This window comes from Paramormyrops kingsleyae, chromosome 20 (genome assembly GCF_048594095.1).
Source record: "Paramormyrops kingsleyae isolate MSU_618 chromosome 20, PKINGS_0.4, whole genome shotgun sequence".
NCBI classification, from domain to species: domain Eukaryota; kingdom Metazoa; phylum Chordata; class Actinopteri; order Osteoglossiformes; family Mormyridae; genus Paramormyrops; species Paramormyrops kingsleyae.
This window is the reverse complement of record NC_132816.1, coordinates 14,551,283-14,564,229: the sequence shown is the minus strand read 5'-3', so window position 1 is coordinate 14,564,229 and position 12,947 is coordinate 14,551,283. Positions and strand designations below refer to the sequence as shown.

The following is a 12,947-nucleotide window of genomic DNA, read 5'->3' as shown; positions in this document are numbered from 1 at the left end:
TGACTTTTAGAGAAATAAAAAAAGGTGCCCGACCGAAATCTTGGAACTGTGCCCCCAAGCCAATGTGAAATGCTGTAAAGAAACATGAATAGAAATCTGTTTGACCATTTGCCAGCGCTGCAAGTAGGGCTATAAGGGTAAACAAAAGCTGTGAATGCAAACACACTCTGCTGTATATGGGCAAAAAAAGAGAAACTGTCCCACTGGAGCAAGAATTATTTAGATTCTTACAAAACAATACGCCCCAAGCAAATTTGGTCATGACAAATGCCTAGAGAAGCCAACTGCTTAACTTTTCACCCCCTGAAGCTAATGAATTCCAGAGAGGCCGGTCTGACGGCTTCTGCTTGAGAAACGTGGGCTTCTCGCATCATAACTGTATGTGCTGTAGATAATTTGTGAGGCACGCAACTTTGCTCACTGAATTCATTGTCGTCCTCTCACTTCCCTGGCACCATCTACACTGACCATTAGTTACATCAAAGGGAAATAACATATAAATAAACAAGTGAACATATAAACCATTCTGTTAATATAATATAATAATGACTGTAAACCAAGGCAGCTGGATTAAATCGAGTGATATGTAAGGTTTATTTAAACGCTGGATTTGTTGGGCACGGACCGTGAATAGGCTCCGCCTTGACATTTTACTACGGAAGTCACCCTTGATGAAAGGAATCAAGGATGCACTTCGACTGCCAAACAAAAGTGAAAAGGTATTTAAACAAAAATCCAGCAAATATCTGCTGAGGGGACGACGAGTTTCTTTTCTGCTCCAAATAACACGCCGCATATGCTTACTTTCCATCCCCCAACACGGTTGTCTCAGCTTTGTATACCAGTTGCCGACAAAAATATCCTTATCTGTGCTCGTTGGACTCCATTCTTGGTCGTGCTTATACTGCTACGCGTACGTTTATATTTAGATTATGTAAATGTTTTCGGAACGTTAATCAGCATCCGAGGAGGTGGAATGAAATCGGGGGGGGGGGGGGGGGGGAAGGTACGGTGGAAAGTCAAATGTCAGGCGCAGCTAGTACACGTAATAAAAAAGCTGCCTTTGTCACACTGCTATCCTCCTGTCCGAAGCATTTATGACTGGGGGAGAAAACCCCTATTAACCTAGCCTTTGTTGAATTCTTTATTCTCACCCCACGGTCTCTGCAAGTCAAATATAAAATGGCCCATAAATGCTTAAGTCGACTGCTTTACACACGTGATTATTGATGAATGAATATTGGGCTCTATATACCACCCCCAGTACTCAACGCACCATGATCTCAGTAGACAGCAACAAAGCGAGAGCAACAAGTGGGGAAGCTATCGGCTGCCTTCACCTCGTCCCTGCGAGGTGAGTCACACACCATCAGCACCCGCTGATCCAGAAAATAACAATCACCATGTAACATGTAACTGGTCTGAGGCTGGAGTGCCGACACGCTGGAGAAACGTTCAGTCCGGAGACAAATATACATGACTCACATTGTCAGAATATTAATATTCATGCACAGTTGTTTAAACGGATTTATAACAGATCATTCTGTCACATGGAGCTTTGCATACTGAGCCCAAAACTGACATGATGTTTACCTGTCATTTCCTGAACAACACCTACATACACCATGCCCACCGCCCCCCCCCCCCCCCCCCAAAAAAAAAACCTCATTTAAAACATTTTAAGATATTATAAAATGCCAGTACTGGTATGGATATACGGCATTAAAAAGAAAATGTCGGATACAGGTAATACAACATGCGTGAAACAAGCAGCTTCAAGATGCCAGGAGTTGTAGAATTCAATTAACTGAAAATGATGCGACTATATATATAACTTTAATAACTTTTTGGACCGCATTCGGTGAAAGGATTGTGCGTGTCATTTTATATCGTATGATTATGAGTAGCTAAGGCATAGATTAAGCCTGATTGTAGGTAATTACACTTGAAAACTATTTGGTATTAAAATGTTGGTCTGAAATACCTTACGGCGATTTAAGATGCGATAAGTTAAATAAGACTCACTAGCGATGCGTTTATGCACGTACGCTTATTCCCGCGAAATTGCTTATAATGAAACTGAAAACGGGGGCGATAGCAATGCATAACGACTTTAAAAGGAATCGCAGAACCTACTGTGAGCTCTTTGGGTAGAAAGGAAGGGTAACGTGGCTGAGATCCTGTATGTCAAAGGCGGTGGGCTCAGCTGAGATAGCCTGCCTCTTGGTCCTCTGATGTTCCTGGAGGACGCTCTGCTTGTGGACCTGTTGGGTTGCCGGTCTGATCACCGAGCGATATTTATCCAACTCATTCTGCAGCTTCTGGATCAACTCGTCTTTCTGATCCAGCTCCAGCTCCAGTTCATCTATGAGAGCGTCTCGCTGCCTCAGTTCCTCGATTTTCTCCTGTAAAGCGTACTGGAGATCGCGCAATGTGCCCATGCTTCTCAAAGGACGAGACTTCACTGGCGCTACAAAGTTTGCCAAGTATCCAGGATAGTCGTCTTTTCCTTTCCAGCACCCAAAAAAAAAATGGACGGAACGCTGTCGGTTTATATTAGATTCCCCGGGAAATCGGCACCGTTAACTTTGCATGTTAACGTCATTTAAGGATGATCGGTGGCTACTGCATTAGTTTAAAAAGCGTATCGTAGCTTAAAAAGGGGGCGGGCGGCATAGGTGGGCATGTCGGGCATTGAAGCGCAAAAAAGGCTGAAGTTTAACAGACGGATAACTGTCGCCCAGAAGTACTCGATCTGTTGCAGCACGAAGTGTCTGCGAGGCGCTAGAAAAATGCCGAAGCGCGTTGCATTGGGCAGGAAAGTATGAAGTCCGAGGCGCTCCCCACTATTGCGGTCAACCAATAAGGCATTACACACACCGTAATGAGAAGGGGGGCTCAGTCGGCACAAAGCCGTGTCATTCAAGCACCATGGGACCCACTGCCTTCATTATTTTCAAGGGAAACCTGTCTGCATTTGTCAACATTTCTACATGTCTCGCTTTAATTTATTTCATTTTGCTTTCAAATAAAGGCGATGCCAGCCGTGCACCAAAAACGAATCAACAAGTGGGCTGAAATATTTCCTGCGTTTTTGTTTTAATTTATAATCGATTACGTACATTTTGATTATTCGTAATATGATTGTTATGTGAGTTTGATTAATTGTTAAGGAATCGCCTCTTTTACGCAAAGCTGTTTACCTTTGCAAGCTACGTATTACTTGAAGTAAACTCATTTTGGATTAGAAACTGAAATGACAAAAGAGATTCATCTGTTGTGCTCAATATTGTCAATTTTGTTCAATGTGAACTGAAGAAATTGCTTGAATTCAGACAACTCTCCGGATAATCAAACCAAAAATTGTGTATTGACTCTGATCGGATGTAATTGTATTTAAAAGATCTAAATTATGAAAACATGCATTTACAACCTTAAAAACACTGGACAATTTAATTGTATGTTTTATTGGAGATGATGCGAGTGACATCGATCTACAGGATTGTCAAACAGACGTAAAGAGAGCACGAAGTGAATGACGTGGTTTTTCCAGCCAACCTGGATGTTTGCCTTTCTCACATTTTCCATCCCATTAAACAACAATTCCTAATAAATGACTTGGCTGGTGTTCTGAACATTTGGCCTGAATTTACATTTTTCATTTACAAGACAATACAGAGATACGGTAAGCGTACTGCATGTGACGAAGCATCAACACAGAGGTACAGCAGTGGATGTTCGCTCCCATGAAGGATCACGTGATTAAGTTAAAGGTTTTCATTAAATTCTAGAATTGCTATTGTTTTTAGAGTTCACTGTTCAAGCACAGTTGTCATGGCTACACAGATGTTATACCCACACACCCGACTTGATAGCCCTTGGGATAATTTGCATGAAACATTTTCCTAACCCTACAGAAATCTTCAAACTTTGAATCCACAGCTATACTGCCGTCTTGACGTGCTGCCTTCCCAAGCAACTTTTATGGAATATTTTTTCAGATACCCCTTTTCTATATCTTCCCAATATGTTCCTTTCATAATGTTCTTTCGAATATGACCAACTATGTATAAAGCATAGCATCCACCTTGTTCATTTCGTGATACACGGTACATGCATATTTTACTCCTTGTATGTTCATCAAATATAATGAATATCTAAGCTTGCAGGAATTCTTTAGCTTTCATGCATTGCATCCTATGCACCTATAAGAGACACATATGGAGGTCAGAGCACAGGGTCTCCCTAACACCCCTGGAGCAGGTTTGGGATTGTGGCCTTTGCTCAGTGGTCCAACGGTGAGATGTTTCCTCTGCTGGCCATGGGATTTCAAATGGCAACACTTCCACCACCCTAGACATTCACATGCCCTTTCCTCTTGCATTGATTGTAGGCTTACATTTTAATGTTCTCCTTCATGCCACTTCCTCTCTCACTCAGCCCATTGCTCGCATCTCTATCTTCATCTCAGCCTGACCAGCCTTTGATCCAGCATCGCACGGTGTCGCCGCTCTAACACACTCCAACGTTCCCCAAGACGACTCCTTATCGGAAGATGATTCTGATCTCCTCTCCATCCATAACTAACACAGCTATAATGTCACAAATCCCCTCGTCTGGCAGCTGTGTCGCTTATCTTTTTTGGCCAGTCTTGCTAGATCTGCAGGATACTGTATATTTTGCACCACTGCGCAAACTGAAAAATCCAGCACTGCAGTCAACGGGGTCCAGGTCACCTAAGAAGGGATCAGACTGCTGTTCTACTAGCGTCCCTCTCAGCCACCCGGTCAGTAATTACTGAGCTATTGTTCTGTGTACCTGATCCCTTAGGTCTTCCACACACCATTTCTGACTTCACGCTGCTGTTAGGCAAGACCCTGCAGTGTTTCAGGGACAGCAGACCAACAACTCAGACCTGCATCTCTTCCTGCGTAGGGACTCTCTGCAAAATGTCATGCCCTTAGTTTTGCTACAAAATACCTGCAAAATACTACAGTTCTGTCAGTGTGTATGTTCCATCTTGCCTGCATTTGCTCAGCTTCTTAGTGATGCACTAGTGATGCTTGAGTAAGTTCAAATACATCCCAAACCATCTCACTCATCTGATCCAGGTTCTTGGAAACATCTAAAAATCTGATCCTGCCACTTCCATTGAACTGCATTATTGTGTCTCTCAACAACCAAGATTTTCAGACTGTCATCTCATTATCTTTGAATACCTTTACCAGAAATAAACAATACATATGACAAAACATACACTGTTCAGCAGGATTATCATCTATTATAGTCTTGTCATGCAAAGGTGTGTGTGTGTGTGTGTGTGTGTGTAGATATATGTGTATATATGTGTGTGTAGATATATGTGTATATATATATGTGTGTGTGTATGTGTGTGCATCTTTTATATACTGTATGTACATGGCTAACATATATATGTACATCTTTTCAGTTTTTCATCTAAGTGGGTCTTTCACATGAAAAATAATTTATAATTTGATTTTTTAGGGAAAAAGGTAGATTACTAAAGTGTAATTACAAAATCCATTAAAGGATACAAAATTACTTCAACATTCATTCATTCATTCTTTTCCCTTGCCCTTTCATCTTGCCTTCGTCTAGGAGAAAAGCATGAATGAAAAGTATTAAAATTAACTGCATAAATATTTTCCCTTAAGACATGCCGTTGTTATATTTTCTTAAAGGAATAATTGCCTATTGGTTCAATCACTATTTGGTATAAACCAATAAGAACGTCAACAGTAAAAAAAAATGGAAGATCATAAGCGCCCTCTTGTGGTCAATAATATATGCCCTGTACTGTATTAAACCCCATAATTTTACGATAGTTAAAAAGTTTGGGGAAAAATATGACAATGAACGAAATCAAGCAAAAATCATGGCTGTTGTGCTACCCAAAAACAGTACATTTAATCAGAAAAAAATATATATATATCTGATAACCAGCAAACAACAAGGTAATACCGAAGATGTTGTCCAACACAAACCAATGACAACTGAGCCTAAGAATTCTTTCATTAAGTGCATTTGATTTTCATTCCGTTTCAGACATTCAGCTCAGTTCAATTAAAGGTCGTCTGATGAGATGGTGTCAATACAGCAGATAGTCAGCAGCAATCCAGATCAAAGTGAACATGTGGACCACAGAAGGGATGCTCATGCTAGACCTGATCCCTCACTGGGTCTTGGTTCTGTATAACAGGAAGGGACATTGCTGGCCTTTTATCTGCCTGATCAAAATCATGCACTTTCCATTCTGAAGTGTGCTTAAAGAAGCTTGCCAATTATGAGTTTTTTTGTTGGAAGAAACAGGAGGGCCCAACACATTGTCTGCCCTAACCCCTTCTGGTTGTCTTTCACACAGGCCTGGACAGTGCCAAATCCCCTTTGTTTAATCCGTCTGTCATCTCCAGTGGCACTGAAACAATCGTTTTTAAGTTTATTTCCACCTTTTTTTTCTCTAAACCACAGAAAAATATGTTCTGAAAAAGTACCTTCTGCAGACCACTTTCATGCTGGGAGCTTGAAGGAAGAAATGATTTCATATAACATAATCTTGTCGTTTGTTTAATAACAGTTTTCCATTGAACCTGCCTGAAACTTCTATTTCATTTTGATATTGTGTGTGTGTGTGTGTGTGTGTGTGTGTGTGTGTGTGTGCAGCAGTAAGTTCACCATGATTGCATACTGTTGGACTCTCAAAGGAAATGACTTCTTAAAATACTACAAAATTACACTGGTATCTACATAACAAACAACACGAATAACTACTCATCTGGAAAGCACTTTGGAGAAAAGATTATTAAAGCACTTTTTCATAAATGTGCTAAACCCATACCAACCTTCTAACTTTCACCAAAAACAAAGCCATAACCATCATTTCTGTTTGACTTTCCATTCCTAGGCCGTATGGAACAGTAGGTTCCTACCAGTGCCTCAGGAAACAATTTGATAAACTTTTTATAATCAGGTTTATTTCATTGCCTCAGGACACAAGGTGATGAAGAAACATTGTTTTTTTTTTAGCTTTGACAAATGGAAGGTAATGAATAAGACAATGTTTTTTTGTGGAAGACGAGTTTCATACTAATCTTTTGTTTTCTGGACAAAATTGAGTTTTACAAATAATTGAATTACATCTGTTTAAATTAGAAATTTGTGATCTGATTTGTATGATGTGTAATTATTGGCATGAGATTACTGTATAAAATAAAGATAATATAAAGTAATATTATTACAAAAGTACAAAATGAAAACAGTTATACATTATTATATAACATAGGTGTTACATGCCTAGCCTCATCACCATTTGTTTCTGTGTAAATCCACTCCTGAAATGACCGCTGCCGATACTCACTGAAAAACTATGCTAGAGAGCAAGGTGAATGAATATTTTCAAGATCTGCATCACTTTAAAAACACCTTTTACAAAAAAAAAGCCATCATCGTTGCGGATAATATTTCACTTAATAGTGCATAAATTAATGGCATAATCTTTATTCGGACTGTACTTGCAGACTTATGTATTTAATTATAAATAACCAACATAAACATATAATTTCACGAATCTCTTGTCAGAATGAGAATTTACCTTTCCACATGTGTAACAGACGACTCCAATACTTCGTATATTAATGTGTCTGAAATATAACTGATAAAGTTTCAAGATTCAAGCTATTCAGATACACGAAACTGAATAAGGAAGAGAGTTTTTCTGCCATCTTGTGGTTACAATATGAATGGATCGATCGTTGTTTTGCCATAAATTACACCCTCTTTTCGGAACTGTTTCAACTAATATATAATTACGGGGGTCTGTTCATCGACAGAATATTTATGATATCTTGGTTATAAACATGCCTTAAGTGTTGTTGTGCTGAACAACAACAGTTTATAAGAAAATATCAAAGATTTGGAAAAAACATTCTTGATCTTAAGGTTCCAAACATGAAACAGTTAATGAATGTAAAAGCAGGAAGCATATACTTAGAACTGCTAGACTCGAGAAACTGTTTAAAACACCAAAGATTAATTATGCCCTACAGTAAAATGGATGACTGATTACCTACAGCGGTCAGCCGTCCTTCACTTTTTGCGTTAGGCGTTACCTTGCTCATGTCCAAAGAGTCACTTATTGACAAAGCCGTTATTATTCCGCTGAATAAAAAGGAAATACTTATTAATTACAACTTTCAAGCGCTAGATGTTAGAGGTACAATGAATATAATAAGAACAATTGGCCCAAACTCTTTTGAGCAGTAATTATCTAATCACTGGATATACTAAGTGCTGTCATATCGCAGAGCAGTGGGTCTTAAATTTGTGTCTGTGTTAATATTACTTGTAGTGGCACTAATTTAAACGGAGACCTCCCTCTGCTAAGAAGGTAGGTTGTTGGTGATTACTTGTTTATGGTAATAAAGCGGCGAGGATATTAGTTAACTGACTGTCAAAAGTATAGGTCTTTACATTAAAAGGTTCCTTTTAACAAGGTCCCTGACCGGTCTGAAATTATCTAAAGTGATCGGCCATAAATGTCGCTAATCAAGCTTAAACCTACTTCGTCTCATAGCCTGGATTATCGCGCATTGTCTGTGTTTATTTATACCTGAACACCATATATAGTCAAAATTTAACTACAGAAAGACAATGACGGCAGACCTATATTTATGTCCATCCTGGCGAAACACATTGAAAAAGCAATAAAGACATTGTCGTTACTATTTATGTGCAGAACACATTTTCCCATACGAAAAAAATGAACGTGACTCCTTACTTTCACCCAAGCGGGCATACAGAAATCTACACAAAATGTACTTATACAGTACAACAATTTCATCATGATTATGATGATTTTATTAGTACCTTAAGACACACGAGAAATACACACTCAGCTCATTTTGATGTAATACTTCCCATCTCTATGGTAACATTCTACGATACCAATGGAGGGAATGAGAGTTGCCCGCGAAGGCTGATTTTCTATAGTTTAATCGCTCTCTGAGACTTTCTGAAACGCCGGTGTTACAGATTGGGGGGGAAAAAAACATCCATAGGCGCTTTGAAAACAAGAGAGGAGACAGAGTGCAAAGAAAGCGATGGAAACATGTGGGCGCACCAGCGTTTTCTAATGGTGTATTAAATATCCCTAAACATGCATTTCGGCTCTCAGCATCCTTCCACTAAGAGCCAATAAAGCCTTGTACTTCCTGTACTCAATTTCCCCCGGGAATTCAATAATGGATACGATCAATTAAACTCCAGTGCCTTGTGTTATTCTTCCCCTCTCGAAACCCCTATAGCAATTCTGAGCGAAAATGCAAGCCGGTGACATTTCAGAAAGTCTGAATGTGGAAGTCGGAAAGTACTTTTTATGGCACGTTAGTGTGTCTTTGCCCAGAATCGCTTGCTGTGTACCATACTGTACGACATAGGGTACATCAAAAATAACAATTAATTAGAATCGATGCATGTTAACAAGCATGCATTAAAATCTTAATGTTACTACCCCCAAAAATAATCAGTCTGTCACAGATTTCATGCCAGATGTTTAAGATGAAGAAATTATTTACCTGTCAGACTTGGCGTGTTTCCGAAAGGCTTGGCTGGTTAGATCTTGGAAGGACCTATATGTCTGTGGTTCCGCCGAAATTCCTTGGGCTCGTCTGGTCCTGGGTCCGATGATCTGAGCGCTCGGCAGCACCGACTGACATTTGTGCAGCTTTCTTTTCAGTTCATGGATCTCCTCTTCTTTCTCGACGAGGCGTCTCTCCATGTCCTTTATCCTCTCATCCTTCAGCACAAGGAGCTTGGTGAATTCTCCCTGCAGATCACTCATTTTCATTGAGTTTCAGCTCAAACTTTTCTCTCCCCCCCCCCGCCGGATCACGGGCGAACTGGCGACGTTGAAGATCCAGAAGTGTCCTGCGTTTACGAGTCAAAGAGCCCGCACAAATGGGCGCTGCGCCGGGCTCTACTTATTGCTGAATAGGCGGAGAGGTGAAGCCGGGAATAACGTTTAAAGCAGCCGGCGTTGGTGCGCCTAGTGCTAATCCTCACACCCGTGGGAGCTGGCGGTCATCTGCGGAAGCCAATTAGAGATAGTTATCCCTCCTCCAAGAGGCTCGGTCACTTTATGATGGAGCGCGACGGGAGCGCGAATCGCAGCCGGCGTCCACCGTGTTTTCCAAAGCACGGGGGGAAAAAGCCAAGAAAAAAAATAATAAAAACTTTTGACCCAAGACTTAATGCCTGAAATAGCAGCAATCACCATGTGATCCAGAGGCTGACGTAGGGCCGGTGTAACCTGATCCAGTTCTTATAGGCGGTATGGGCCGGTGCCTTCATTGGGGTCGCGGTCCTGTTTGTTTGCAGGCTCCGCATTTATACCGGCCTTCACACCGATCGTGACACATGTGGTTTTCGGGAACGTCACCTTTTTCAGTTAGATGTGCACGACATGCCTATTCATTAATTTTCTACACCCCCTTGTCCTACACAGGGTCGCATGTCACGTGAACTAGATTATGTATTATGCTTGCTGATTTTATGGAGCACTGTGCTATCCCACGGACAGTACATATTCACTACCCATAATATAACGGCATGTCTATTTAGTTTTTTTTTTTACCATTCTTATTTAAATCATAACACGAATGAGAGGATGCAAAATCTTTCGTTTAACTTTGTAGTTTAGGTTTCTCATACATATACGGTGTACAGGCTTTTTTTGTTACCACGTTGCTTAATTTCAGTAACACGATTTATTAAAAGAGTTGCTTGGTGTCCAGAAAGATTAACTGAAATAGAAACAAAAAAAAAACATCTTGGGTAAATACAGTATGTCGCAAACAAGATTTATTCAGGTTTAGTTTTATACACTGGCATATGCTTGCTTTAAATATTTTATTTACTCTTCTTCCTCCTTTTTAGTATTATTATTGGTGTTGTTATAATAATAATAATAATTATTATTATTATTATTAGTAGTAGTAGTAGTAGTAGTAGTAGTAGTAGTAGTAGTAGTTTCAGTATTTCAGCAGTATAGTGGTAAGATGTACTAGCCAAGTACCTGATTAATAGTTTACTGTAGAGGATAAAATTATTGGTTTTGTGTAATATATACTGTACAGCTGGATTGTATTTCTCTGGATATTTTTATCTGGTGTACTTTCCAGTAGAAAGCCTGAATGTCCAGAGTGGCCTTGTTAATCAATGCCCTACCCTCAGGTAAGTGGAATTGCCCGTGACTTGCACTGCTAATACTGGTGGCAGATATTCTAATTATGCACAGATGCAAAACTTCCAGTCTATTCCTGTCTTAAGCTTCAATGGCAGTGACCAGGCTTCACAGACCCAGAGCGTGAATGGCATTTGTGATCCCAAGTACATTCACAAAAGTCCAAACCATTCATACAACTGCCATACTAGTGTGGACACAAACACGATAGTTTATGGAGAAACCCACCGTCATTACAGATAGTAGAATATTATGACAAAGCGCAGATCAAGTTTAAAACTAGATTAATGTGTAATTGCAGCATTTGTCTGGACAGACAGGAAGTACAGTACATGTCTTCAGCAGTATAGATCTCACACTCAGACCATTAAACAATTTATATGAGTAAATAAATGTATTAGGATCCACATTAATGCGATTCAGCAGAAAATGATAATTGGACTTTGAATCAAATACGTTTAAACCTCAGGAGAGGAAGTACGTTTGCACCCTTGAAGTATTAATCAGTGAGTATTTTGTTTGTAAAGAGCTAGCAGTATTACTAAACGGATAACATCTTTAATCATTGTTTGTACCCAGGGAAACAGCAGTTTGCCAAACAGCTGGATGTGTGCGATGTGCCATCCATTCTGGAGCAGAAGAAGAAAATGCATGGGCATTTTTGCAGAAGTGAAACTGGTCAGAGGATCTGCATTCTGGTTTCAGCACAGAGTAATGTGATTGGACCTGACAGTGCTTAGTGGTAAGTTTAGCTGCAAGACAGTGCTGATGGTCCAGGGCTAGTGGCGGGGGGGGGGGGGGGGGGGTGATGTGTGATGTGTCTCTTTCATGAAAACCTTCTCTGGGGGGTGGGTGATGTGTCTCTTTCATGAAAACCTTCTCTGGAACGCAGCTCACATTTTATATTATTATATCAATTATTATACATAATCCTGCCATCCAACTTCCAACAACATTTTCAGTAGAGGCTTTGGGGGGGGCAGCATATCCCAGGCAGAAGGCGGGGGCACACCCTGGACCGGATGCTAATCCATTAATATTATCCATCCATCCATCTACCAACCGCTTATCTTGTTCAAGGTCGTGGGGGGGGGGGGAGTGGGGTGGGGTGGGGGTGGGGGGGGGGGGTGGCTGTCCAAGCAAGCACAGGGCGCAAGGCTGGGGATGCCAGGCCATTAATACTATGATACTCTGAATTGCATGACTCACTCTGTGGATGGTTGCCATTCTGGTATTCTTTGCATAGCTATTAATCTGATTTTGTGTTCGGCAGTGATTCTTGCGGTCATGAAGTCCAGTGACCAGTGCTGTTTAACTCAGGACATGAATGGGACGTCATCTGCAAAATCCAGCCTGATTGCGCAACACAGTCTGTGGTCACGCTGTGTTGAGAGTAGCGCTTGTAACCTCAAAAGAAGCTCAGTATTTTTTTAAGGTCCATTTTAAACCAAGTAAAAGAAAATGTATAACATTTCTTTGTTGCCTCTGTTTGTCGCCTGTATGCAAAGGGAATCACCCTGTTTCCGTAATCTGCTTTTTTCAGCACGTTACCTGTGTCACGCCGGGCAAATGTGAATGTCATTCATGCTCCGTCCCGGTCCTGTGTAAAGAATGTATTTGGCGCCCGCAGTATCTTCAGTTACCAAGAGAGGCCCGGGTAATTCACAAAATGCAAGCATTACCAAACATC

General features: G+C 40.6%; 1 protein-coding gene and 1 long non-coding RNA gene across 3 annotated transcripts in view; one reads left to right on the top strand and one right to left on the bottom strand.

The window, feature by feature from the left end:
- The window catches only part of prkg1b (protein kinase cGMP-dependent 1b), a 101,547-nt gene extending 91,337 nt beyond the window's left edge, over nt 1-10,210 (bottom strand). Inside the window, exon 1 of one of the 2 annotated variants that reach the window (XM_023830889.2) lies at nt 9,591-10,210. In XM_023830889.2, the coding sequence (XP_023686657.1) occupies nt 9,591-9,862 (272 nt within the window). In that variant the 5' untranslated portion in view covers nt 9,863-10,210. Of the gene's footprint in view, nt 1-2,136; nt 2,813-9,590 lie in introns of those variants that run through there. The other variant, XM_023830888.2, reaches the window with a different exon arrangement.
- A 983-nt stretch (nt 10,211-11,193) lies between these two features.
- LOC111853694 (uncharacterized) lies at nt 11,194-12,681 on the top strand. Its single transcript, XR_002840502.2, has 3 exons — nt 11,194-11,247; nt 11,837-11,999; nt 12,531-12,681. It is a non-coding gene; the product is annotated as an uncharacterized lncRNA (long non-coding RNA).
- The last annotated feature ends 266 nt before the right edge of the window (nt 12,682-12,947 follow it).